At 40.7% G+C, this 24141-nt stretch overlaps 1 protein-coding gene across 11 annotated transcripts in view; it reads right to left on the bottom strand.

Moving 5' to 3' along the window:
- The window catches only part of MARK3 (microtubule affinity regulating kinase 3), a 107715-nt gene that overhangs the window by 69497 nt on the left and 14077 nt on the right, over positions 1-24141 (bottom strand). For 10 of the 11 annotated variants that reach the window (XM_073799003.1, XM_033850570.2, XM_019951905.3 and 7 more), the window contains exon 2: positions 16833-17024. In XM_073799003.1, coding sequence (XP_073655104.1) covers positions 16833-17024 — 192 coding nt within the window. Of the gene's footprint in view, positions 1-16832; positions 17025-24141 lie in introns of those variants that run through there. The other variant, XM_073799017.1, reaches the window with a different exon arrangement.

A 24141-nucleotide genomic window follows, 5' to 3' on the forward strand; every position in this document is an offset into this window, starting at 1 on the left:
CTGTGGTAACCTAAATGGGAGGGAAGTCCAAAAGGGAGGGGAATATCTGTATGTGTATGGCTGATTCATTTTGTTGTGCAGTGGAGGCTAACACAACATTGTAAAGCAACCATACTCCAATAAAAATTAATTAAAAGAAAAAAGTGAACTACGGCTAACCAGAACTAGGAACTATGGATATCGAGAAGGGGGGATGGGGTGATGACAGGGGACGGAAGGAAACGTAAGTGAAGACAGAGGCTTTGCCATGAATTAGGGAACATAATTAACCCAGCTTTGCACCTGAGGTCCAGAACAACAAATGGTCTCACCCCATGTCAGTGAGGCTGTGTTCCTACTATATGTCCCTCAGAACACAGATCCAATAAGAAGCACCACTGAAGAAAGGGACTATAGTCAAAATCTGGGGCAAGTGTTCAAAGATTCTTTGTCAACGGTTCTAGAACTTTTTGGTCCCCTTTATATTCTTAAAGATTATGCTGGACTTCCCTGGTGGCGCAGTGGTTAAGAATCCACCTGCCAATGCAGGGGACATGGGTTCGACACTGGTCTGGGAAGATCCCACATGACACAGAGCATCTAAGCCCGTGAGCCACAACTACTGGGCCTGTGCTCTAGAGCCCACAAGCCACAACTACTGAGCCCACGTGTCACAACTACTGAAGCCTGTGTGCCTAGAGCTCGTGCTCCGTAACAAGAGAAGCCACCGCAGTGAGAAGCCCGCGCACCACAACAAAGAGTAGCGCCTGCTCGCCACAACTAGAGAAAGCCCGTGCGCAGCAATGAAGGCCCAGCGCAGCCAAAAATAATAAATAAAATTAAAAAATTAAAAAACAGATGGTGCTGGGGAAATGATATCCACATGCAAAAGAATGAAGTTATCAGACTCTTAACCTAACATCAAATACAAAAATTAGCTCAGCGTGGATCGAAGACCTAAATCTACGACCTATAAAACTATCAAATTCTTAGAAGAAAACATAGGGCAAAGCTTCATGACATTTCAAATTTTATGCATCAAAAGACGTTATCAACAGAGTAAAAAGGCAACCCACAGAATGGGAAATAATATTTGCAAATTACATATGTGATAAGGGATTAATATCCAGAATATACAGAGAACTCTGAAAACTCAACAAAAACCTGATTTAAAAATGGGCAAAGGGGCTTCCCTGGTGGCGCAGTGGTTGAGAGTCTGCCTGCCGATGCAGGGGACACAGGTTCGTGCCCCGGTCCGGGAAGATCCCACATGCCGCGGAGCAGCTGGGCCTGTGAGCCATGGCCGCTGAGCCTGCGCGTCCGGAGCCTGTGCTCCTCAACGGGAGAGGCCACAACAGTGAGAAGCCCGCGTACAGCAAAAAAAAAAAAAAAAAAGGGCAAAGGACTTGAGATGTTTCTCCAGAGAAGATATACAAATGGTCAATAAGCACATAAAAAAGACGCTCAACATCCCTCATCATTAGAAAAATGCAAATCAAAACTAGGAAACACCACTCCACACCCAACTGGATGGCTTACTGCCAAAAACCCCCAGAAAATAATAAGCCTTTGTGAGGATGTGGAGAAACTGGAACCCTTGTGCACTGTTGGTAGGATTGTATAAAATGGTACAGCCACTGTTAAAAAAAAAAAAAAAAAAAGTACAGATTTCCTCAAAAAATTAAAAATAGAATTACCAGATGATCCAGCAGTTCCACTTCCGGTATGTACCCAGAACTGAAAGCAAGGATGGATGGACGGATAGATTGATTGACTGATTGATTTTTGGCTGTGTTGGGTCTTCGTTGCTGTACCGCAGGCCTTCTCTAGTTGTGGTAACTGGGGGCTACTCTTCGTTGCGGTGCGTGGGCTTCTCACAGCGGTGGCTTCTCTTGTGGTGGAGCACAGGCTCTAGGCGTGCAGGCTTCAGTAGTTGTGGCATGCGGGCTCAGTAGTTGTGGCTCGCAGGCTCTAGAGCACAGGCTCAGTAGTTGTGGCCCATGGGCTTAGTTGCTCCACGGCATGTGGGATCTTCCCCTACCAGGGCTCAAACCCGTGTCCCCCCCTGCACTGGCAGGTGGATTCTTAACCACTGCGCCACCAGGTAAGCCCGAAAGCGAGGATTTAAAAAGCTATTTGTGCACCCATGTTCATAGCAGCATTATGTATAGTAGCTAAGATGTGGAAGCAACTCAAGAGATCATCAAGGGGGACTTCCCTGGAGGTCCAGTGGTTAGGACTCCACACTTCCACTGCAGAGGGCACAGGTTCAATCTCTGGTCAGGGAACTAATATCCCACAAGCCACGTAGCATGGCCAAATAAAAAAGTTCATCAAGGGATTAATGGAAAAGCTTAATGAGGCACATCCATAAGATGGAATATTATTCAGTCTTATAAAGGAAGGAAATTCTGGCACCTGCTACAACATGGATGAACCTTGAGGACACTATGCTAAGTGAAATAAAACAGTCACAAAAATACAAATACTGCATGCTTCCACTCTTATGAGGTCCCTAGAGTATTCAAAAGCATGGCGACAGAAAGGAGAATGGTGGTGGCTGGGGGGAGGGGGGAGGGGGAATTTAATGGGTGTAGAGTTTCAGTTTTACAAGATGTAGAGTTCTAGAGATGAATGGTGGTGATGGCTGCACAGCATTATGGATGTATTTAATACCACTGAAATATACACTTTAAAACAGTTAAGATAATACATTTTATATGCATTTTATCACCATAAAAAAATTGGGAAAAAAGTCTATTAGTGTTAATATAAATAACATTTTAATGAAGTTCTCAAATGTCCTCCTGTAGTCAATCTGTTATGATATCACACGTCACATACTTCTGGAAAATTCTACTGTACGCTCGTGAGAAAGAATGGAAGAAGCAAATAATGTCTTAAATAGTATTACCAAAACAGTTTTGATTTTGCAGACCCCCTAAAATGGTCTCAGAAAACCTCCAGGGGTCCACATCCCTACTTCAAGAACTGCTGCACTATTCATATTAAAGCTTTTTTTTTTTTTTAACTGATTAACTTGGTCTAAAGCCTCCATCTCCCCATGCCATTTGATTACTCCCTATGAACCTATTAACCTCCTAAGGAGCTAAAGAAAGGGAAAGACTGCAGCAAGGCATCCAGTGAGTCTGACCCTGAAGTACAAGGAACCCATCACCCCTTCACCCCTGACTGGGGTAGGCAAAAAATCAGAATCGGTGGGGGAGGGAGAGTTAATGAGTGTGTGTGCTTGCAAAAAGCAAAGTCAAAATTCTGATTCTATATTTGGAAAATATAAGTCTTGATGGAAACTACAGTAAATAAATCTAAAGGAAATACTGGCTGCTGGAATATGCAAACAATGACCACCTTGTGCATAACTCAATGGGGAGAAGACATCCTGTTATAGCCCTAGAGCACTACCTGTACACAAGGAGCATTCAATAAACGCTTACTGGGGTGATCTGAGGCCTTGAATACTCGCATTAGTAACCACACACACATCAGAGATGGAGATAGAACAGTGAAGAAACAGGGTTTCTGGTGTTTTAACAAATACCAATGTGTGTTTTTTTGTTTTTTTTTTGCGGTACGCGGGCCTCTCACTGTTGTGGCCGCTCCCGTCGCGGAGCACAGGCTCCGGACGCGCAGGCTCAGCGGCCATGGCTCACGGGCCCAGCTGCTCCGCGGCATGTGGGATCTTCCCGGACCAGGGCACGAAGCCGTGTCCCCTGCATCGGCAGGCGGGCTCTCAACCACTGCGCCACCTGGGAAGCCCACCAATGTGGCTTTAAAATTCCATTATTTTAAAGCTGAGGGAACTCCCTGGCAGTCCAGTGGTTAGGACTCTGCATTTCCACTGAACGGTACACAGGTTCGATTCCTGGTCGGGGAACTAAGATCCTGCAAGCTGTGTGGCGCAGCCAAAAAAGAAAAAAATAATTTAAAGTTGAATGAATGAATTTTCTTCAAACTTTACTTTCATATGTAATTTTATGTGGTATACTTGGATCTCCAAAAGATCCAAGGGATTTCCATCTCCCAAAGGGATTTCCGAAGAAACCCCTTCAATAACACTGTTCTGGCCACAATTCTGTTTTCTTCCTCATTCTCATGGCCAAATCCATCAAAAATGCTGCCTTTCCAGCTCCTCTTTCCTCTGATCTTCTGAGACTTTGTTTCTATTCTCATGACAGGCCCCTTGATCACTAGTTTCTTCCGGTTCTGCTCAATATCCACCTTCTAAAGATTCTATTCTGATTTTGTTATTATATATTTTCATTTTCAAGTACTGCTGTTCAAAAAGTATCTAAAGCAAAAACAGAAAAAAAAATGTGTTGCATTCAGCTAAACCAAACTGTAGAAGAGAGTCATTTTATCAAAAGCAAGTGTCCTCAGAGTGAAACATTATCATTTAACATGCTGTGTGTATGTGTGTCAATGAAAACTGAGGGGGAAGCTCCTAATCCCCTCTTCCTTCCAGTTCCCTTGCTGGGATGACTCAACTACCAAAATAACCTTGGCCCAGAGCTGGAGCCTGGAGAAGAGCTCAGACCTCGAGGTCACCAAAAGAGGAGGCAACTGTGGGGCATCACTTAGGTGCCTCAGAAAGATGCATACTGGAGAGAAGACCACTGACTCATTCCCAAGTCTGTGGAGGGGGTGTGTGTGTGTGCGCGTGCGCGTAGGTGTGTGTGCGCATGCATGCGCGCACGGCAAAAGCCAAGGGAATTCACTAGGCAAGGAAACAGGAGTGTCCCTGGCACTTGTGTAAAGTTCTGGGAAATTCCATTTATTCACTCTGACGCCTAAAGCAAAGTGGAAAATTACAAAATAGGGATAAAGAGAGCTCACACATGAGAAGGGCTTCCCCCGCCCCCCGCCCAACATTCCTCAAATCAAGAGTCCAACAAACCTGCAGCAAATACTCACTGGAGGAAAAATCCGTATCTTCCACTTCCTGTCAATTAACCACTGGTCAAAAGATCCACCCTGCTCCTGACTGGTGTTAAAGCATCTACAACCACCAGCATCTACAAGAGCAGGCAGAAAAAAGATCCCAAGTCCTTTAAGAGGACACAATAATCCAGAAGAATGGTATATTAGTCAGCTCAGGCTGTCAAAACAAAAAATACCACAGACTGGGCAGCTTAAAGAGCAGAAATTTATTTTCTCACAGTTGGAAGCTGGAAGTCAGAGATCGGGGTGCCAGCATGGGCAGTTCCTCTTGGCTTGCAGATGACCACCTTCTCACTGTGTCCTTACAAGTGGAAGAAAGCAAGCAAGCTCTCTGGTGTCTCTTTTTATAAGGACACTAATCCTATCAGATCGGGGCCTACCCTTATGACCTAGTTTAACCTAATTATTTCCACAAAGGCCCTACCTCCAAACAGGCTTTAACATCTAAATTCTAGGGGACACAATTCAGTCTACAGCAACGGAGAACAAGCCTATCAACTATAACAGCTCCCTACAAAATAAAACTTCAAATCAAAACCTAACAATACAAACAAAATGGGTGAATGGCACAAGCACAGGGTGGAGTAAAAGAGGCACACACAAAATAATAAACACTGTATGATTTCCATTGTAAAATTTTAAGAGAAAAAAACAGAATATGGTGTTTTAGAAGTCAGGATAGTGGTTATCTTGGGGAGGAAGGCCAGTGAAATGATTAGAAGGAGGTACAAAGGAGGACTTCTGGGGTTCAAGTCATGGTATATTTTTGCCCTGGGTCATGGTTAAGCAAATGTTTACACTTTTTCTGGATGTGTGCTATATATCAATAAGGAGTTAATTTTTAAAAGTCAGTGATGACTTTAAAAAATTATAGTGAAGTCAATAGATAATGATGCCTAAAACTGAAAAAATAATTAAGAATAAAACATGCTATTAAAATATATGAAAGTAAAACATAAAGAATCAGTTTGAAAGACTGAAAGTGGCCATCTTCGGAGATTAGGAAATTGTGGGAGGGGGCAGGGAACACATTAAAAAAAAAAGCCTTGACTGTTTAAACTGTATAATATATAATTAACTTGAATAAAAATAACAATGAAAAGCTCCTTCATACCCACAATGAGGACATTCAGTTAAAGATGGCATACTAATCACATGCATTCTCTCTTCTTCCACCTGACAGTCCAATTAAACAATAAAGACAAAATGACAAAGAATGGCAAAGAGAATGGGAGAGGTGGCATCAGCAGACAAGTGACTTTAAATAATTTCTGGGGGACAAAAATCAGAGGCATCCAGAGCAGGGCACACACAAGCCTAGAGTATGCTCTAAGAAGGGTGCAATCCAGGAAAAACTTAGTAATGACCAGAGAAAATAACTCAGTGCCTTGAATACGGAAGGTCCCAGCAAAAGGCCAACTTTCCTCCCAGCCACCGTGAAGCCAAGCCAGGCACCGGAGCAGCACCTTCCACACACCTCATGTAGAGAGCTCTCAATGTGCTTCGTATTTCTCTGCTCTTAAAAACGTTTTCAAGAGTCAGACATCTGAGGAAAGCCCATACCCTTTTCTAATACCCCTTCCCATATATCTGTTGTTAGGGGAAAACACCAGTAACAATTAACCCTCCTCCTTCAGAAAAAAAAGGACAGTTGATTCACGTTATTCACGGTAATTACATTCTATGAAGTCACTCTGAACACTGAACTAGTGAATGCTGAACCACTGTTCCTAGGCGGAAGGAGTTAAGACTCCTGTGAGCCCCTGGTCATAACATTTTCATCAACTGATCAATACATAATCTTGTTTTATGTGTGTTTCTGTTTAAGGATACCTCATTTACTATACATTATTGATTCATTAACACTGAACAGCACTATCTAACTCATGCCTGAATGAAGTTTACCTAACAAATGTATTTTCTCTGTAAGGCACGTCAAAGCCTTGCACTTAGGAACACTGGCTAATACCTCAGCCCTACAGTTGGGGGCCATTTTAAACAATAAAATCACCAACAAAATGCACAAAGATGTGGAAAATGTGTACTAAATAACCACAAAAAGGGCATCTGTTTATAGTACGAAGGCTGAAAGGCAGAGTGTCACCTCGTTGGGCCTCAGCTGGGGAAACGCACAGTAAGCAATTCAAACTTTTTACTGCTCTGTGCGTGTCTGAAAAAGACTGCAAAAGCACAGCAAGTACTGATTTTTGGGATTACAAATAATTTGTAGTATGTGAATTTGCAAGTATGGAATTTGTGAATAATGGGATTGACTGTATCTGTTCCGAAGATGGATAGTGATGGTTGCAAACACTGCAAATGTACTTAATGCCACTGAGCTGCACTTAAAAACGGCTACAATGGTAAATGTTATGCATATTTTACCACAATAAAAAAAAAGTGTCACAACTATGTAATTAAGTGATTTTTAATTTGTGGGAACTGGGTTTATGTGAATACTCCACAATGAACCATGATGATCATCTTTACCATTTTCAGCTGTATCTGTTATCAGACTTATACTAAGGCTATCTTTACCGTCCTGCTTGCTCACTTCCAAAACAAATAGTTATTGAGTATTTAGAGGCCAAGGATAAATGAGGTTCAAGACTGAATCTTTTTCCCTCTGGCCTCTCTCTGGTTTCTCCTCTAGTGTAGGAGAGAGGACACAGACTGACAATAAAAGCATACAGCCACAAGAGCACAATAACAAGCTGAGAAGACAACAGTGGGAAAGCTATTTCAATAACTTTCTGAAAGAGAGAGAAGAGACAACAGAGGAAAGGACACTATAACCAGAAACAGTGTGATTTCCCCAGCATGACTTGGAAAGGGCTCTAGACTTGGAGGTCCCAGGGGACCAAAGGCGACAGGGGAGCTGCTGGGCTAATTCCAAAGTCAAAAGTCTGTATAAAGAATGCTGCTGCTCCCCAACCAAACCAATGACCACCGGTTCTTAAGGGACTGTAAACTTATTCTGCGGAGAAGACAACGAGGCTCTGGACTCAAGGTCAACAGGCCCAGGAGAGGGCAGGAGTGAGGCATGGAGATGAAAAGGGGCGGGGGGAGGAGATTAAGTGTCAGACTGCCGCTGAGGGGTGGGACCATGGCTCCTCTCGGGCAGAACAGAAGATTCTTAACCTAGAGAACAGAATGGTCCCAGAGAAGAGATCTAAAGACAAAGATACCTGGGTACTCCAATAAAAGCACTGGATGACTCCCAAAGGAAAGTTCTGTGGTCAAACATATCCTATACATGCAAACCAGCTTCTGATCAGCTTCTTAGGGTTCCACCTTAAACAGACACAGACAACCAGGGGTTACCAGATTCCAAAGAAAGTCTCTGTATGAAAGACAGACACCAAGAAAGAATCCCAGAGAAAAGAGAAACAATGTAGGGAGCAAAAAATCTACTTAAAAAAAAAAAAGAAGAAAGCTTTTACTATCCTCAGAGAGTTAACAGAAGAAACAGTATTGATACCAGAACTGGATACTACAAAGACAAATATCAGAAAAGGAAAGAGCTAGGAGGAGGACACATGCAGGGACTCAAACAAATTTAACAGAAAGATTGGAAGATAAAGTTAAAGACATCACTCAGAAAGTAAAATAGAAACAGAGACAGAAAACCAAGACAGATAGATAGATAAATAAGTAAATAAGTAAATAAAATAAATAATCAAGGTTCTTGGGAATTCCCTGGCAGTCCAGTGGTTAGGACTCGGCACTTTCACTGCTAGGGCCCAGGTTCAATCCCTAGTCAGGAACTAGGATGCTGTAAACCACATGACACAGCCAAAAAAAAAAAAAAGGAATTCTAGAATGACGATTTTTAAATAATAAAACGAGACAATTCTCCAGAACTGAAAGATAAGAATGTTTATATTGAAAGGGTTCAATGAGCACCAGGAACAAAGAATGAAGACCAACTCCTTGGCACTTCACTGTGAAATTTCTCAACAGCATGGATAAATGAGAAGAGTCTAAAAAGCTGCTAGAAAGGTGGAGGGAAAAGCCATTTACACTGTTTTACTCTAGACTTTGTAACTACCAATATCGGAAAACCCACTATGATCTTAATCTTGAGTTTCCCACTCTCTAACCACCTCCTCCTAACTTTCCCACCCACCCACTCTAGAATCCCAGTAACTATCTGAACTCACCGGGACCCACAGCCATTGATCCCACCACCTTCTTATGGTCTGCCTTCTCCCTCAAGTACTTACTTCCTACTTAAATCTATTGTCTTTAATTGAAATCACTCCCTTGGGTATTCCAAATCAATGCCCTTGCTCTGTTTCCATTTCACTACTTACTATAATAAAATCCCAACCATCTACAAATGCTATGCCTGTGTCTGGTTAACTGAATGTTGCTGGACAGTAAATTACATCCAGGCTGTCTATTCCCGATTTAAATCCATGATCAGTAACCTCAGGGAAGTGTTAAGGCTGCCTGGTAATTCTACTGTATTTCTCAGTGCATTCACTCTCCTACTAACCTGTTAATTACTGTAACTTTCTCAGATCTCTAATATCTCCTATCTCCTTGACAGTCACATTCTTAGTTGGTAATCTTGCTTTCTATTTTACTGAAAAAAGAGCTGCAATGAGAAGAAAACTTCTCAAGCTCCCACCCTCATATAGCACCACTCACCTGCAGAATATTGGCATAGTACCCTCTACTTTCCTCCTACTTCTAAGGACTGTCCACGTTATCCAAAGACAATACCTCTACCACCCCCTCTCACCCATTCCAGCACGTCTCCTCAAAGCACCATTTTCACCCTTTCCCTTAAATTATTCCCATTAGCAGACAAACATGTTGGTATTTTGCCCATCTTTTTTTTTTTTTTTTTTTTTGCGGTACGTGGGCCTCTCAGTGTTGTGGCCTCTCCCGTTACGGAGCACAGGCTCCGGACACGCAGGCTCAGCAGCCATGGCTCACAGGCCCAGCCGCTCCGCAGCACGTGGGATCTTCCCGGACCGGGGCACGAACCCGTGTCCCCTGCATCGGCAGGCGGACTCTCAACCACTGCTCCACCAGGGAAGCCCTTGCCCATCTTTTAAAAAATATCTTGGCCTGACATCTCCCTGTAGCCACTACCCCATTCATCTGTGCCGTGAAAGCGCTATCTTGCTGTTTTTAACCTCTACCCACCTATTCTCTCTTGAACTAATATGTTACATCATATGCATCGGTACTGCAAGGTATTTGAAAGATATGTTGGATCAATTTGCAGAAAATACATAGAACCATGAGAAAGTTGAAAAAAAACCCCCACAAAACTTGAGGCAACTATTAATTCTAGAAAAAATAAAAAATTATATAAGAAAATAAATTATTGTGGTCCAACACTGAACAACATTTACATAGCTTGATTAAGTTAAAAAAATCTAACTTTAACCAAATATATCATTGCAATAGAAAGGCTGAGGAAAGGAAAGTAGATGTGGAAGTGAATCATAAGAAAGCTATATCCATCTTCCATAAGGGGAAAGTCAGTGATGTCTACAATTATAAATCAGGAGATAACCAAAAGACTATCAGAAAAAAGAGCCTAGAAAATTGAAAGTAGGAGCCTTTGATTAATGGTACTGAATGATAAAGAGGAGGCAAAGAAAGTCTGATTTCAGTTACAAGCTTTTTAGTATTATTTGACTTTTTAAGCTATACGCATGTATTACTTTGGAAAATAATTTTTTAAGGCAGTAAAAAAACAGTCTCAATTAAGTACCAAATGACAGATACAAGTGAGTTCTTCTGTAGTTCATGTTAGGGGAGAGATCCCTAGGGGCCTATGAAAATAACTATGGGGAAAAATGAACTTGAAAGAAAAACTTGACTTGAAAGAAAACTGTAATATTAAAACAAACAATTATTTCAAAAACCAAAATAATCTTCAGCTGTGAAAAGCTAGCCAAAACCAAGACAGAAGATGGAACTAACATTCCCAAATCCCAAATATGGGATAGCTGCTTCTATGACAATAGGTAGCATTTTCATCAAAGAGTTAAATCAGATGAATTTTATGACTGGTGCCTGTACTTTTAAATATATATAAAATAAGGATTTTGGTGTTTTTCTGGTCTAAAAATTAAGAACCATCCTAGAGAGACAGGTCTCATCTACAGTGGACTTCTACCACAATCATTCTATTTAAAGACTTGATTAGAAACTGTTCACTAGATGTAAGACGTTCTCTTGGTTATAATTCATTAATCTAATTTGTCTGTTCACAGGAGTTCCCTGGCGGTCCAGTGGTTAGGATGCGGCGCTCTCACTGCCAAGGGCCTGGATTCAATCCCTGGACGGGGAACTAAGATCCCAAAAAGTCATGCGGTGCGCATCCCACCCCCCACAAAACAGACAAATAAAACAGAAAAAACCCACAAAAACTAATTTGTCTGTGCAGTAAAAATGCCATTCTTCCATCACATAAATTTTCATGAGTATCTTTTATGTTCACAATGTCCTTGTGATGTAAGTGCATGATATAGATTATCCCCACTCTCTTCTTTCAGGGAATTCTTTCCACTATATAATTCTACTACATTGCTAGTCTTATCCTCATGACAGCAATTAAAACTGTCTCTTTAACATATAGTAACTCTTTATCTCCTACTGACTCAGAATGAATTAAGTCTCTGAATCACCAACACCACTTTCTGGTGCACTCTGGGTTTCCTTTAGTGCTCTTACTACCTCAATAGGAAAGATACATCACATTCCTATAAAAGGGCAAGAGAATGCTGATGGAAAAACTTTAGTTTCTAGTGGGCTGAGAACAGTACCAAGTGATAAAAATAATAACTAGACTAGAGTTTTAAGTTTCTTTAGGAATATTATACTATAATAAACCTGTAATAAAACCAACTTTCTAGAAAAACTTCAGTTTTTTACCATATGACCCAGCAATCCCACTCCTGGGTTATCTTAGAGAAATAAAATTTTATGTTCACACAGAAACCTGTACAGGAATGTTTATAGCAGTTCTATTCATAATTGCCAAACATGAAAACAACTCAAATGTCCTTTAGTGTAGGAGTGGATACAAACTGTGGTCCAGTCACATAATGGAATACTACTCAGCAATAAAAAAGAACACACTGGGCTTCCCTGGTGGCGCAGTGGTTGAGAGTCTGCCTGCTGATGCAGGGGACGCGGGTTCCTGCTCCGGTCCGGGAAGATCCCACGTGCCGCGGAGCGGCTGGGCCCGTGGGCCATGGCCGCTGGGCCTGCGCTCCGCAGTAGGAGAGGCCGCGACAGTGAGAGGCCCGCGTACCGCAAAAAAAAAAAAAAAAAAAAGAACTAAGAATACTATATGCAACAAACTGGATCAATCTCAAAGGCATTAGAGAAAATATACTGTATGATCTCATTTACTTAACAGACTTGAAACAAACAAAATTATGAGGATGAAGAATAGACAGGTGGTTGTAGGAGGTTATGATGGGGGAGGGAGCAACCATAAAGGGACCACAAGGGAATTTTCTGAGGTAATGGGACTGTTCTGTATCTTGATTACGGTACTGGTAACATCAATCTATAAATGTGTTAAAATTCATAGAACTGTACATCAAAATAAAAAATGATGTATAATTTAAAAAATAACATCAACTTGCTTAATTCTGATATCCAAAATGAGAGTAAGTTCAAAAGGTGCTCAGATACAAGATGTTATGCAAATTTGGTAGCCTCATATATTCACAAACCCCATTCACAACAGCAACAAAAATTATAAAACACTTTGGAATGAACATAACAAGAACTATGCAAAATCCAGATGAAGAAAATTATGAACCTTAAAAACAAAATCGAGACACACTTCATAAGCCTGGATAGAAACACTTGGTATCATTAAAACAGCAAATTGCCTCCCAAATCAGTTTATAAATTCAATTAATTTCATCAAAATTAATCCAATCAAAATTCCAGTAAGGCTGTTTTTAGAACATGGCAACCTATTTCTAAAATTCATCTGACTGGGTGTTCCCTGGGGGTCCAGTGGTTACCACTCAGCACTGTCACTGCCATGGCCTGGGTTCAATCCCTGGTCGGTGAAGTATGATCCCGCAAGCTGTATGGTGCCACCAAAATAATGAAATGGAATGAAATGAAATGAAATAAAATTCATCTGACAGAGTAAACTGCAAAAAAGAGCAATGAAATTTTTAAAAAATAAGAATAATCAGCAGGGGACTTAACCTACTCCAAAAAAATCAAAACGTACAATCAAAAGGTGCAGTAATAAAAACACCATGATATGGGTACAAAACTAAATAAATGAAATCAGAGAAACAAAAGGGAATTTAAATAAACGAGGGGAGAGAACAGATGATCTGGGACAAGCAGTAATGCACATAGGGGAAAAAAAATTAGAGCCCTACACCTCATACTAATCCCCCAAAACACATACCAAATGAATTAAACATTCAGATGCCAGCCACAGGAGTATTTGAAGAAAAAACAGAATCAATTTAAAAAATCCTGGAAGTAAACCTTTCTCACCAAGACATGAAACCCAGACAGATCAGACTGATGTCTGAAACACATAAAATGTTTAAATCGCTAAAATTTTAAAAGAGAAAAAGAAAAATGGATAAAGGATATACAACAGGAAACTTATTTTAAAAAGAAAATGACACAAATATACGAAAATATCATCAATCTAAGTAGTTATCAGGAAAAAGCAATCTTTTTTTAAAAATAGATTTATTGCTCATCTGATAGACAAAAATTATCTACAATGTTAGTAACGGTGTAGAAAAATGGGCACTCTCTCATTCCAGTAGGGCTAACAAAACAGTAAAACGTTCTCTCAAAACCAATTTAGCAGTACCTATTACAGTATCAAATATTCATCCCCTCTGACCCAGGACCTCCACACTTCTAGGAGTTTATCCTACAGAAACACTCTTAACGAGAGCACAGAAAGTTATGTTAAAGAATGTTCACTGCAGATATTTGTAATAGCAAAAAAATCAGAAACCACCCAATGCCCACCAACGGGGGTGAACTACGGCACCAGCACACACTGGAAGATGACGTTCCATTAAACATAATGTCAGATCTATGAGCACTAAGATCCAGACGTGATCAAGTATGTTGCTAAGAAAAATTACCATTAAGTCCCATGAGTCCCTTTTTGTTAAAATAAACAAAAAGTTACTGTGTATATAAAAAACTGTGGTAATCTACACCAAACTGCTGAAAATGATCCTCTTTGAGGAGAGAAAGTTTAAGGAATTTTATTTTCTACATAACGAATTTCTATAATGTTTACATTTTATATGATTCTGGTTAAGACCTACAATAGGGGGAAAAAATTGTTTATTTCAAATTTTTAAAAAAGTGTTTTAATTTACGCACTATCTAGTCAGATTCAAGCCATTTCTGGAGAGAGAACCTACTAGATATAAACATGGTAAGCCACACTCCAGCACACATGTTATGTAAAAGGGGAGAGGGTCTGTCTGTCCCACTCCTCTTTTAACCCACCATCTCTACCTATGGAAGGAAACTGGCCAAGCAACCACTCGAGATTGGTGGGGGAAATAAACTCAGAGGTTTTGTTCCTTATTTCAAAAATTTTTGATCAAGGGCAGCAAAGAAACCTGCACCCATTCATGCTATTTACTGATTCCAAAAGCAGTCCAGGCATCTCTACAACCAGGAGTCTTAACCAGGGAACTGTCACTAAAATTGAGATGAAATGTGAAGAGGCAAATTTTTAGTTACAGTCTTTACTTAAGACTGTAGTCTTAAGTAAAGACTTTAGTCTTTACTTTAGTAAAGTCTTTAGTAAGTCTTTACTCTAGTTAGCAAAGACCAATGCTCCCCAACCTTCTTCAGGTCCCAGCACACACAGAAAATCAGAATATTTGTAGGGCAAATTGTAGCAAACCCAGGGTGGGTCCTGCTCCAGCAGCCCTCAGCATGGTGGGCTGCAGGCATCAGTACCATGGCACATCGGTAATACCACCTTGGCACACATATCAGGAGGCTTTGGTACATGGGAAGCATTTCTTTATAAAGCTTCCTTCAAAAGTAACATGAAATTCATTCAATAAATATTTATTAAGTACCTAATATGTGCCAAGCATGATAAAGTACTGATGTCTACCCTATAGACTAGAGGGGGAAGACAGGTTAATAAGCAATTCCAACATAATTGTAATTGTAATAGTAAAACATAATTGTTTATGTAATTTTAATAGTAAAACACGCTATCTAAGGAAAGTATCAGGATTTTTAACATGAATCCCATGCCTGGGGAAAGGGAGTCTGTCAATGACTACTTTCCAGAAGAAGTGACTCCTGTACAAAAGGGTGAAGTGTATTTTAGGCAAAGGAATTGCAGGTACAAAGATCCAAATGCAATAAACTATGTCAAAAATAAAGAAAAAGGCAGAACGGTTCTCTGCTGCATAAGTAGAATGTGAGGAGGGAGTTAGTTTAGTAGCAGTTTCGTAAAAAAATATTTATTTATTAATTATTATTATTTTTGGCTGTGTTGGGTCTTAGTTGCTGCACTAAGACCTTTCTCTAGTTGCGGCAAGCAGAGGCTACTCTTCGTTGCAGTGAGTGGGCTTCTCATTGTGGTGGCTTCTCTTGTTGCAGAGCACGGGCTCTAGGCGCCCAGGCTTCAGTGGTTGTGGCACATGGGCTCAGCAGTTGTGGCTCGCGGGCTCTAGAGCGCAGGCTCAGTAGCTGTGGAGCACGGGCTTAGTTGCTCCATGGCATGTGGGGTCTTCCCGGACCTGGGATCAAACCCGTGTCCCCTTGCATTGGCAGGCGGATTCTTAAACACTGCACCACCAGGGAAGTCCCTATTAATTATTTTATTATCTATTTATTTTGGCTGTGCCAGGTCTTAGGTGAAGCAGGCAGGATCTTCACTGCAGCATGTGGGATCCTTTAGTTGCATCATGCGGACTCTTAGTCGCGGCATGCATGCAGGATCTAGTTCCCCGACCAGGGACTGAACCCAGGCCCCCTGCACTGGGAGAGTGGAGCCTTACCCACTGGACCACCAGGGAAGTCCCTAGTAGCAGTTTTTTGTTTTTAATTAACTTATTTTTATTATTTTTAAATTTTTGGCTGCGTTGGGTCTTCGTTGCTGTGCGTGAGCTTTATCTAGTTGCAGTGAGGGGGGCTACTCTTCATTGTGGTGTGCAGGCCTCTGATTGCGGTGGCTTCTCTTGCTGCTGAGCACCGGCTCTAGGCACATGGGCTTCAGTACTTGTGGCCCGTGGGCTCCACAGAGCAGGCTCAGTAGTTGTGGCCCACGGGCTTGGTTGCTCCGCAGCATGTGGTATCTCCCCGAACCAGGAATCGAACCCGTTTCCCCTGCATTGGCAGGCATATTCTCAACCGCTGGACCATCAGGAAAGTCCCCCTAGTAGCAGTTTTAATGGAAGCGTTTTTAATAAATACGGCATGTGGTTGAGTAGAAAGCCAATATCACAAAAATTAGGAAAGCATGTGCCTTCCTGCACAATAACCTATCAAACATAAGCTATGAGAAAAATATTTGGGGAGATGAAGAAACTTCTTGAGGATAAGTCTATAAAAACAGACAACACTATTGATTTTTTCAAGCACCATGAGCTTACAATGAAGTTAAAAATTTTTACTGTGGTGGTACACATTTACCACTGAAAAAGAACACTACCTCTTTTTAAATGCAGAAGATTATTCAAACTCAATATAATCTTTATAACATTTAAAGAAATGAGAAAGCAAAAGAACTCCCACATAATTAATACATAAGCTTCTTGTTCTTAAAAAAATGTTTAATTAGCCCAGATATATACATTCTTTTTCTTTCTCTCACATGGAACTAAACAGAGCAAGTGTACTAACAGAAATCAAGCATAATTTGTATTTACCTCTCTGCCTGTAAGGATGTGTCTTGCCAATTTCACTTTTGCAAAATTCCCCTTGCCGATTGTTTTCAACAGTCTGTAGTTTCCAATGTGAGGTTGTTCATCTGCACAGGAAGCTACAGAGTTTCTACATCGTGCTCCAGAGCGCCCAGTGCGAGAGGTAACTTCTTGCCGCCCGTCTCCATGTGACGTGTGCTACAATAAAACATACAACAAACATTAGGAAATGAGAGACCCACGGTACCTGACAAGTTTTAAGAGCCTCTAGTTGAAGAAACAAAACATCACTGCTTTAATTTTAATCCCAATACATGTGGCACTTCAAAGGGATTTGCCCACCTGATATAAAGTTGTGAGGAAAACAAGAAAATGCTAAGAGAAATACCAAGTGTTGAAATTCAACTGGGTGTTCAGAAAGAAAGGAGATATTCTCTATATGTGGCTGTAACATAAAATAAGATAAACAGGACTGCCTTACAGTCGTAAAGAGCTTAACGTTTTCATTGTAAAACAACTATACTCCAATAAAAATTTTTAAAAAAAGAACTTGACTTTTTCATATGCTATTAAATGTACCAGCATATATTATCTTTAACACACCCTGTGATGCAGGCAGAACAGCTAATATCACCATTCACCAGATGAGGATACCCTGAGATTTATTCACTGCCACATCACTAGTGAGAAATTCAAAGAGAACCTAGATTCCCAACTTCTTTCTAAACTATGCTGCTAACAATAATTTAAAACAATGTGTTTAAAGACACAGCCAGACTCTGTAGTCCCTGACAAATATTTGTTGAAGAGATGAATACAGTACTCAATATACTCCATAAAGGTAAAACAAATCATATATGCCTCTGACCATATTAAATATAAAGGTACGAGAGATACAAATGCCTGATGTGTACAATTCTGTACGTAGAAGCAGCCAGCTGCCTAGTGCTTCCTCTTTCCCCTAGTGCCCAAAGGATGCCATGCCCCACTGCCTACTTTTCATGGCTGCTAACTCCTTCCTGCTCAAGGAAGGCCTCTCACTCTCACGACACTCTACAAAGACACTTTCAACCTCTTTCATTCTTTTCTCTTTTCCAACTTTTTGTCCAGGAAAATGTCCCTTGTTTCTCATGCTCTCTCTCTCTCTACCTATAGGTCAAAACAAGCCTGATTCTAGGTGATAAACCTAAGAAACTACACTTTGTAACACACTCATATCAAGGAAAACAGAAAAACAAGTATTTTACAGTAAAAGCTTAAGAATTTGTGCCATCAACTTAAGTCCTCAAAAGATGTCCTTTTCAGAATGCCCACGTTAATTTCTATCTACTTTTTCATATTCCTCTAAGTAAATCTCTGTCCCTCATGTACCAGGTTTTGGGATAGGTTCTCTTCTGTTTTATTCAATTATCACATAATACTGCATTGCAAATAACAATTTCTATGTTTTTTACTGTAAATGTATATTTTAGGTTAAACAGACTTTTACAAACTGGTCACAAATCTAAACAACTCTGTTCCTATAACAAAAAGATTCTAATTTCCAAATTACAAAACAGCCTATTATAGGGTCTCCCCTGGTGGTTCAGTGGTTACAAATCCGCCTGCCAATGTGGGGGACACGGGTTCGAGCCCTGGTCCAGGAAGATCCCACATGCCGCGGAGCAACTATGCCCGTGTGCCACAACTACTGAGCCTGCGCTCTAGACCCCGCGAGCCACAACTACTGAGCCTGCGTGCCACAACTACTGAAGGCCATGTGCCTAGAGCCTGTGCTCCACAACAAGAGAAGCCACCGCAACGAGAAGCCCGCATGCCACAACAAAGAACAGCCTCCACTCGCTGCAACTAGAGAAAGCCCGTGCACAGCAACAAAGACCCAATGCAGTCAAAAATAAATAAAATAAATAAAATTTTAAAAATAGCCTATTATAAACGAGGACTTGATTAAAGAAAAAACTCAAATAACAACTAAGTTATTACACTAAGGCTTTACGCAAAATAGGTGTATTGTAATGCAAATTTTTATAGATCCGCTGGAGTACAGTTTTTAAAAAATTTTGATAACCATTATGTTTATTTCCAAACTAGATATAAGTTTCATAAAAACAGGGACAGTAATTTATTGTTCCTTAGATCTTAGCAGTTGGCATATAACAGGTACTTAATAAGTATTGGAATGACTAAATAAATGATATCAAAATACTGATCACTGTAACATTCACATGGTTAAATTACGGGAAATTTTTATCTCCCAAATTTCTTTCTTCTATTCATTCATTCAAATATTTATCAAATGATAATGTATAATAGATTTTTAAAAATAAATTTATTTATTTTATTTATTTATTTTTATTTTTGACTGTACTGGGTCTTTGTTGCTGCACGCGGGCTTTTCTCTGGTTGCAGCGAGTGGCGGCTACTCTTCATTGTGCTGCACAGGCTTCTCAATGCAGTGGCTTCTCTTGTTGCAGAGCACAGGCTTTAGGCGCGTGGGCTTCAGTAGTTGTGGCACACAGACTCAGTAGTTGTGGCACACAGGCTTAGTCGCTCTGCAGCGTATGGGATCTTCCCGGACCAGGGCTTGACCCCATGTCCCCTGCACTGGCAGGCAGATTCTTAACCACTGCACCACCAGGGAAGCCCTGTATAATAGATGCTATATAAATATGAGCTGGGCACTTGTTTTGAATGTTAGAAAGCAGTGCATAAAACAAAGTCCCTGTTCCTATGAGGTATATGTCAAGTGGTTTTACTATTTACGCAATGAAAATATAGTTTTAAAAATTACACTGCTATCCAAAATTTTGGTCAGAAAAGCTCTTTAAATGCAAACATACACTTTCTAATTTATATGTTTTATAAATTCAGCCCTTCATGTATTAAGTTTTATAGAGTAAGGTACAGTTAAACAGACAAAATATTAACTTTTATGCAAATCAACTGTCTTCTGCATGTAAAATAGAAATATCAGAAACTTAAAATTCATAGTCATCTAGTTTATACCTTTGCATACTCTCCGATCTACTTATAATAAAAACTAACTCCTTCTATATGTGGCTGTAACATAAAATAAGACAAACAGGACTGCCTTACAGTCGTAAAGAGCTTAACGTTTCCATTGTAAAACAACTATACTCCAATAAGAATTTTAAAAAAAAAGAACTTGACTTTTTCATATGCTATTAAATGTACCAGCATATATTATCTTTAACACACCCTGTGATGCAGGCAGAACAGCTAATATCACCATTCACCAGATGAGGATACACTACATCCACTAGCATGTAACCTGCAGGAGAACACAGAGATCTTTGCCTGTTTTGTTCCTTATCAGATATTCCCAGAAATTGGAACAGTGCCTGGCACATAGTAGCTGTGCAATACATTGTTGCTGAATGAATGTTAAATGAATTCAAGGCCCTCTGTGATGTAATCCATGCCTCCTCTCCCGCTACATCATCCACTATTCTTTAGCATGATCCTCCCTCAGTTTGAGTGCCCTTTCTTCTCTTCAAACCTAAGAAAATCCTACTCATTCCCTTATGTTTGAGTCATTTGTCACCATCTTTATGAAGCCTTCCATGACTCTCCCTGCATTCCACCAGAATTTCTTTTCCTTTGGGCTCTGGATGTACTCTGCTTGTATCTATCTCTATTTGGCTACTTTGTTGTAGACAATTATCCACCACAATACACTGACTTCCCAGAGAAACTCACACCCCTCACTTGAGGTTCCCAATAGCCATGTGCCTAAGATTGGTCAATGAGATATGAGTGAAAGTGACATGTCATTTCCATGCTGAAGCATTTATTGCCAGGGCTTGACTCCAGCCCTGTGGTCTTCTCTCCTGAACCCAGAACACTGTCCAAAGATGGAGGGTCACAGGACCAAATGGCCTGGAAATGGAGATCACTCTTCATGGAGTCAATGAAGTTGACAGTTTTTTTAAACTGTGTTAAGACACTAAGATTTTGGTCATGTATGTTACCTCAGCATAACCTAGCCTAACCTAATACACCCTTATGCAAATAAATAATCATAATACAAACCCAAAAGAAACCCGTACTTCCTCTTAAGAGTGTAAACTCATATAACAGATTGAAATATCTGATGTTTGTTAAATTCCAATAGTTACTGAACTTAGTATATTTAGTTTGATACATAAAGTCCTGAAATTTTAAAATCTAATGTGTTTAACTAAAAAATTCTCAGGGCTTCCCTGGTGGCGCAGTGGTTGGGAGTCTGCCTGCCGATGCGGGAGATGCGGGTTTGTGCCCCGGTCCGGGAGGATCCCACGTGCCGCGGAGCGGCTACACCCGCGGGCCATGGCCGCTGAGCCTGCGCATCCGGAGCCTATGCTCCGCAGCAGGAGGGGCCGCAGCAGTGAGAGGCCCGCGTACTGCAAAAAAAAAAAAAAGATAAAAAACATTTCTCTCAAACAGAAGCAAATTAAATTGCCTTTTCTTGGCCTTCATTTTATTTTTCCCATGCATCCATCAGTGGCCCTAAAGAAGAAAAAATTTCCTAGCATTTTAACAAATAATTTTGAATTCTTGTACTATTAGCCAATTACTTCATGCTTGAATTTTTTTTCTCCCTAAGGTGACAATAAACCGAGGACCAAAAAAAAAAAAAAAAAAAGTTACATAATAGTAACCACTTTTTGTGGCAGCACTAAACACACAACAGGCACTCAGAGCTGTTTAATCTCAAAGATTAAAGGAGTCCAGGGACTTTCCTGGTGGTGCAGTGGTTAAAAATCCACCTGACAATGCAGGGGACACAGGTGTGAGCCCTGGTCCAGGAATATCCCACATGCCGCGGAGCAACTAAGCCCGCATGCCACAACTACTGAAGCCGCGCGCCTTGAGTCCGTGCTCCGTAATAAGAGAAGCCACCGCAATGAGAAGGCTGTGCACTGCAACAAAGAGTAGCCCCTGCTCGCCGCAACTAGAGTAACCCTGCACACAACAACAAAGACCCAAGGCAGCCAAAAAAAAAAAAAAAGAAAAAAAGATTAAAGGAGTCCTGATCCTTCTCCTTCTCAAGGAATTGACCTGAACCACTTTATCCACCATGAAAACTAGAATATGGGTAGTGCTACTAAAAATTAGGCAGAATTGGGCTTCCCTGGTGGCGCAGTGGTTGAGAGTCCGCCTGCCGATGCAGGGGACACGGGTTCGTGCCCCGGTCCGGGAAGATCCCACATGCCGCGGAGCGGCTTGGGCCCGTGAGCCATGGCCGCTGAGCCTGCGCGTCCGGAGCCTGTGCTCCGCAACGGGAGAGGCCACAACAGTGAGAGGCCCGCGTACCGCAAAAAAAAAAAAAAAAAAAAAAAAAAAAAAAAAAAAAAAAAATTAGGCAGAATCAAGTCAAAGAGAGAACACTGTTAACAAATCCATAAAGTGTTCATTTTCAAACTAAAACTTCCGTTTAATGCAACACATTTAAGTTGCCAGGTAATATTAAGGAATGGGGCAAATACTGTAGGTATCTACTCAATATCCATTCCTCCCTTCTTCATTTCTAAGAGAAGCCAGATGTGTATCTGGGGAGGCAATATGGCCAGTGAAACTCCTGTTTCCCCAAATTTCCTTGGTAGCTGGAGGTAGCACATGGCTTAGTTCTGGTCAGTTCTCATTAGGGAAAGTCTACTGGGGGGGTCCTCGGAAAACTTTTTGTTTCTCATAAAGGGAGACAGGTACACTAGCACAGCCCCTTCCTCCCTTCTCCTGCCTTGAATGCAACGGTAACAACTAGAGCTATATAAGTTACCCTGTAGCCGTTAAGGTCTCAAATGTGAGAGAAAAGACAAAAATATGTTTAAAAACCACCAGCTCCACTATTACTGAACTGCTGAACCAAAGCTAGAAGCTGTCCAGACTTCTTTTGTGAGAAAAATAAACCCTTATTTGGTTAAGCCATCGTATAAGGTTTAGTTACTTTCAGCCAAAGCACTACTAAACTGTTACAGGGGCCATATCAATACTAATATAAGAGGCAGCAAGAAAAGTGAATGGGGAATGCACTCCATTTTATGTTATACATATCAGTTCTTCTTTAAAAATGTGTCTATGTATTTGTGTGTGTGTGTGTATATATATATATATAAATATATATATATAAAGCAGAAACTAACACACCACTGTGAAGCAATTATACTCCAATAAAGATGTTAAAAAAAAGTGTCTATATAAGAAAGAGCCATAGAACTACAAAAAGGCATCACCTCACACCGGTCAGAATGGGCATCATCAAAAAATCTACAAACAGTAAATGCTGGAGGGGGTGTGGAGAAAGGGAACCCTCTTGCATGGTTGGTGGGAATGTAAATTGGTACAGCCACTACGGAGAACAGTATGGAGGTTCCCTAGAAAACTAAAAACAGAGCTACTATATGATCCAGCAATCCTAATCCTGTGCGTATATCCGGAGAAAACCACAATTCAGAAAGATTCCTGTACCCCAATGTTCACTGCATAGCTGTTTACAACAGCCAGAACATGGAAGCAACCTAAATTGACGGAGGAATGGATAAAGAAGATGTGGTATATATATACCACATAGGACTTCCCTGGTGGTGCAGTGGTCAAGAATCCGCCTGCCAATGCAATGGACACGGGTTCTACCCCTGGTCCAGGAAGATCCCACATGCCACGGAGCAGTGAAGTCCATGCGCCACAACTACTGAGCCTGTGCTCTAGAGCCCACGAGCCACAACTACTGAGCCCATGCACCGCAACTATTGAAGGCTGTGCGCCTAGAACCTGTGCTCTGCAACAAGAGAAGCCACTGCAATGAGAAGCCCGCGCACCGCAACAAAGAGTAGCCCTCGCTTGCCACAACTAGAGAAAGCCCGCACACAGCAATGAAGACCCAATGCAGCCAAAAATAAATAAATAAAATAAATTAAAAAAAAAAACTCAGAGAGAAAAAAGTGTCGTTATCTGTAGATGATATGATCTAACTGCAAACCAAAAGAACTGGAAATACCACTAGAACTCAAGAGAGAGCTTGGCAAGGTGCAAGATCAACCTATAACTACAGTTCCTTACACCAGTAGTAACCTACCACAAAATTTAACTAAAAATAAGTATTCATCATAGCAATAAAAACTAAAAAGTAGGTAGAAAGTAACTTATTTAAGAATATATAAGAACTCTGGAGAAAGCTTTAAATTTTTAATAAAAGACATAAAAGGTCCTCTGAATAAAGGGGAATTCTATATTCTTAGATAGATATTATACAATCTACCCAAATTAATCAATAAGTTCAATGCAATATGAATTAAAATTTCCAGCCAGTAATTTA

This window comes from Tursiops truncatus, chromosome 2, assembly GCF_011762595.2.
Source record: "Tursiops truncatus isolate mTurTru1 chromosome 2, mTurTru1.mat.Y, whole genome shotgun sequence".
In the NCBI taxonomy this organism is placed as follows: Eukaryota; Metazoa; Chordata; class Mammalia; order Artiodactyla; family Delphinidae; genus Tursiops; species Tursiops truncatus.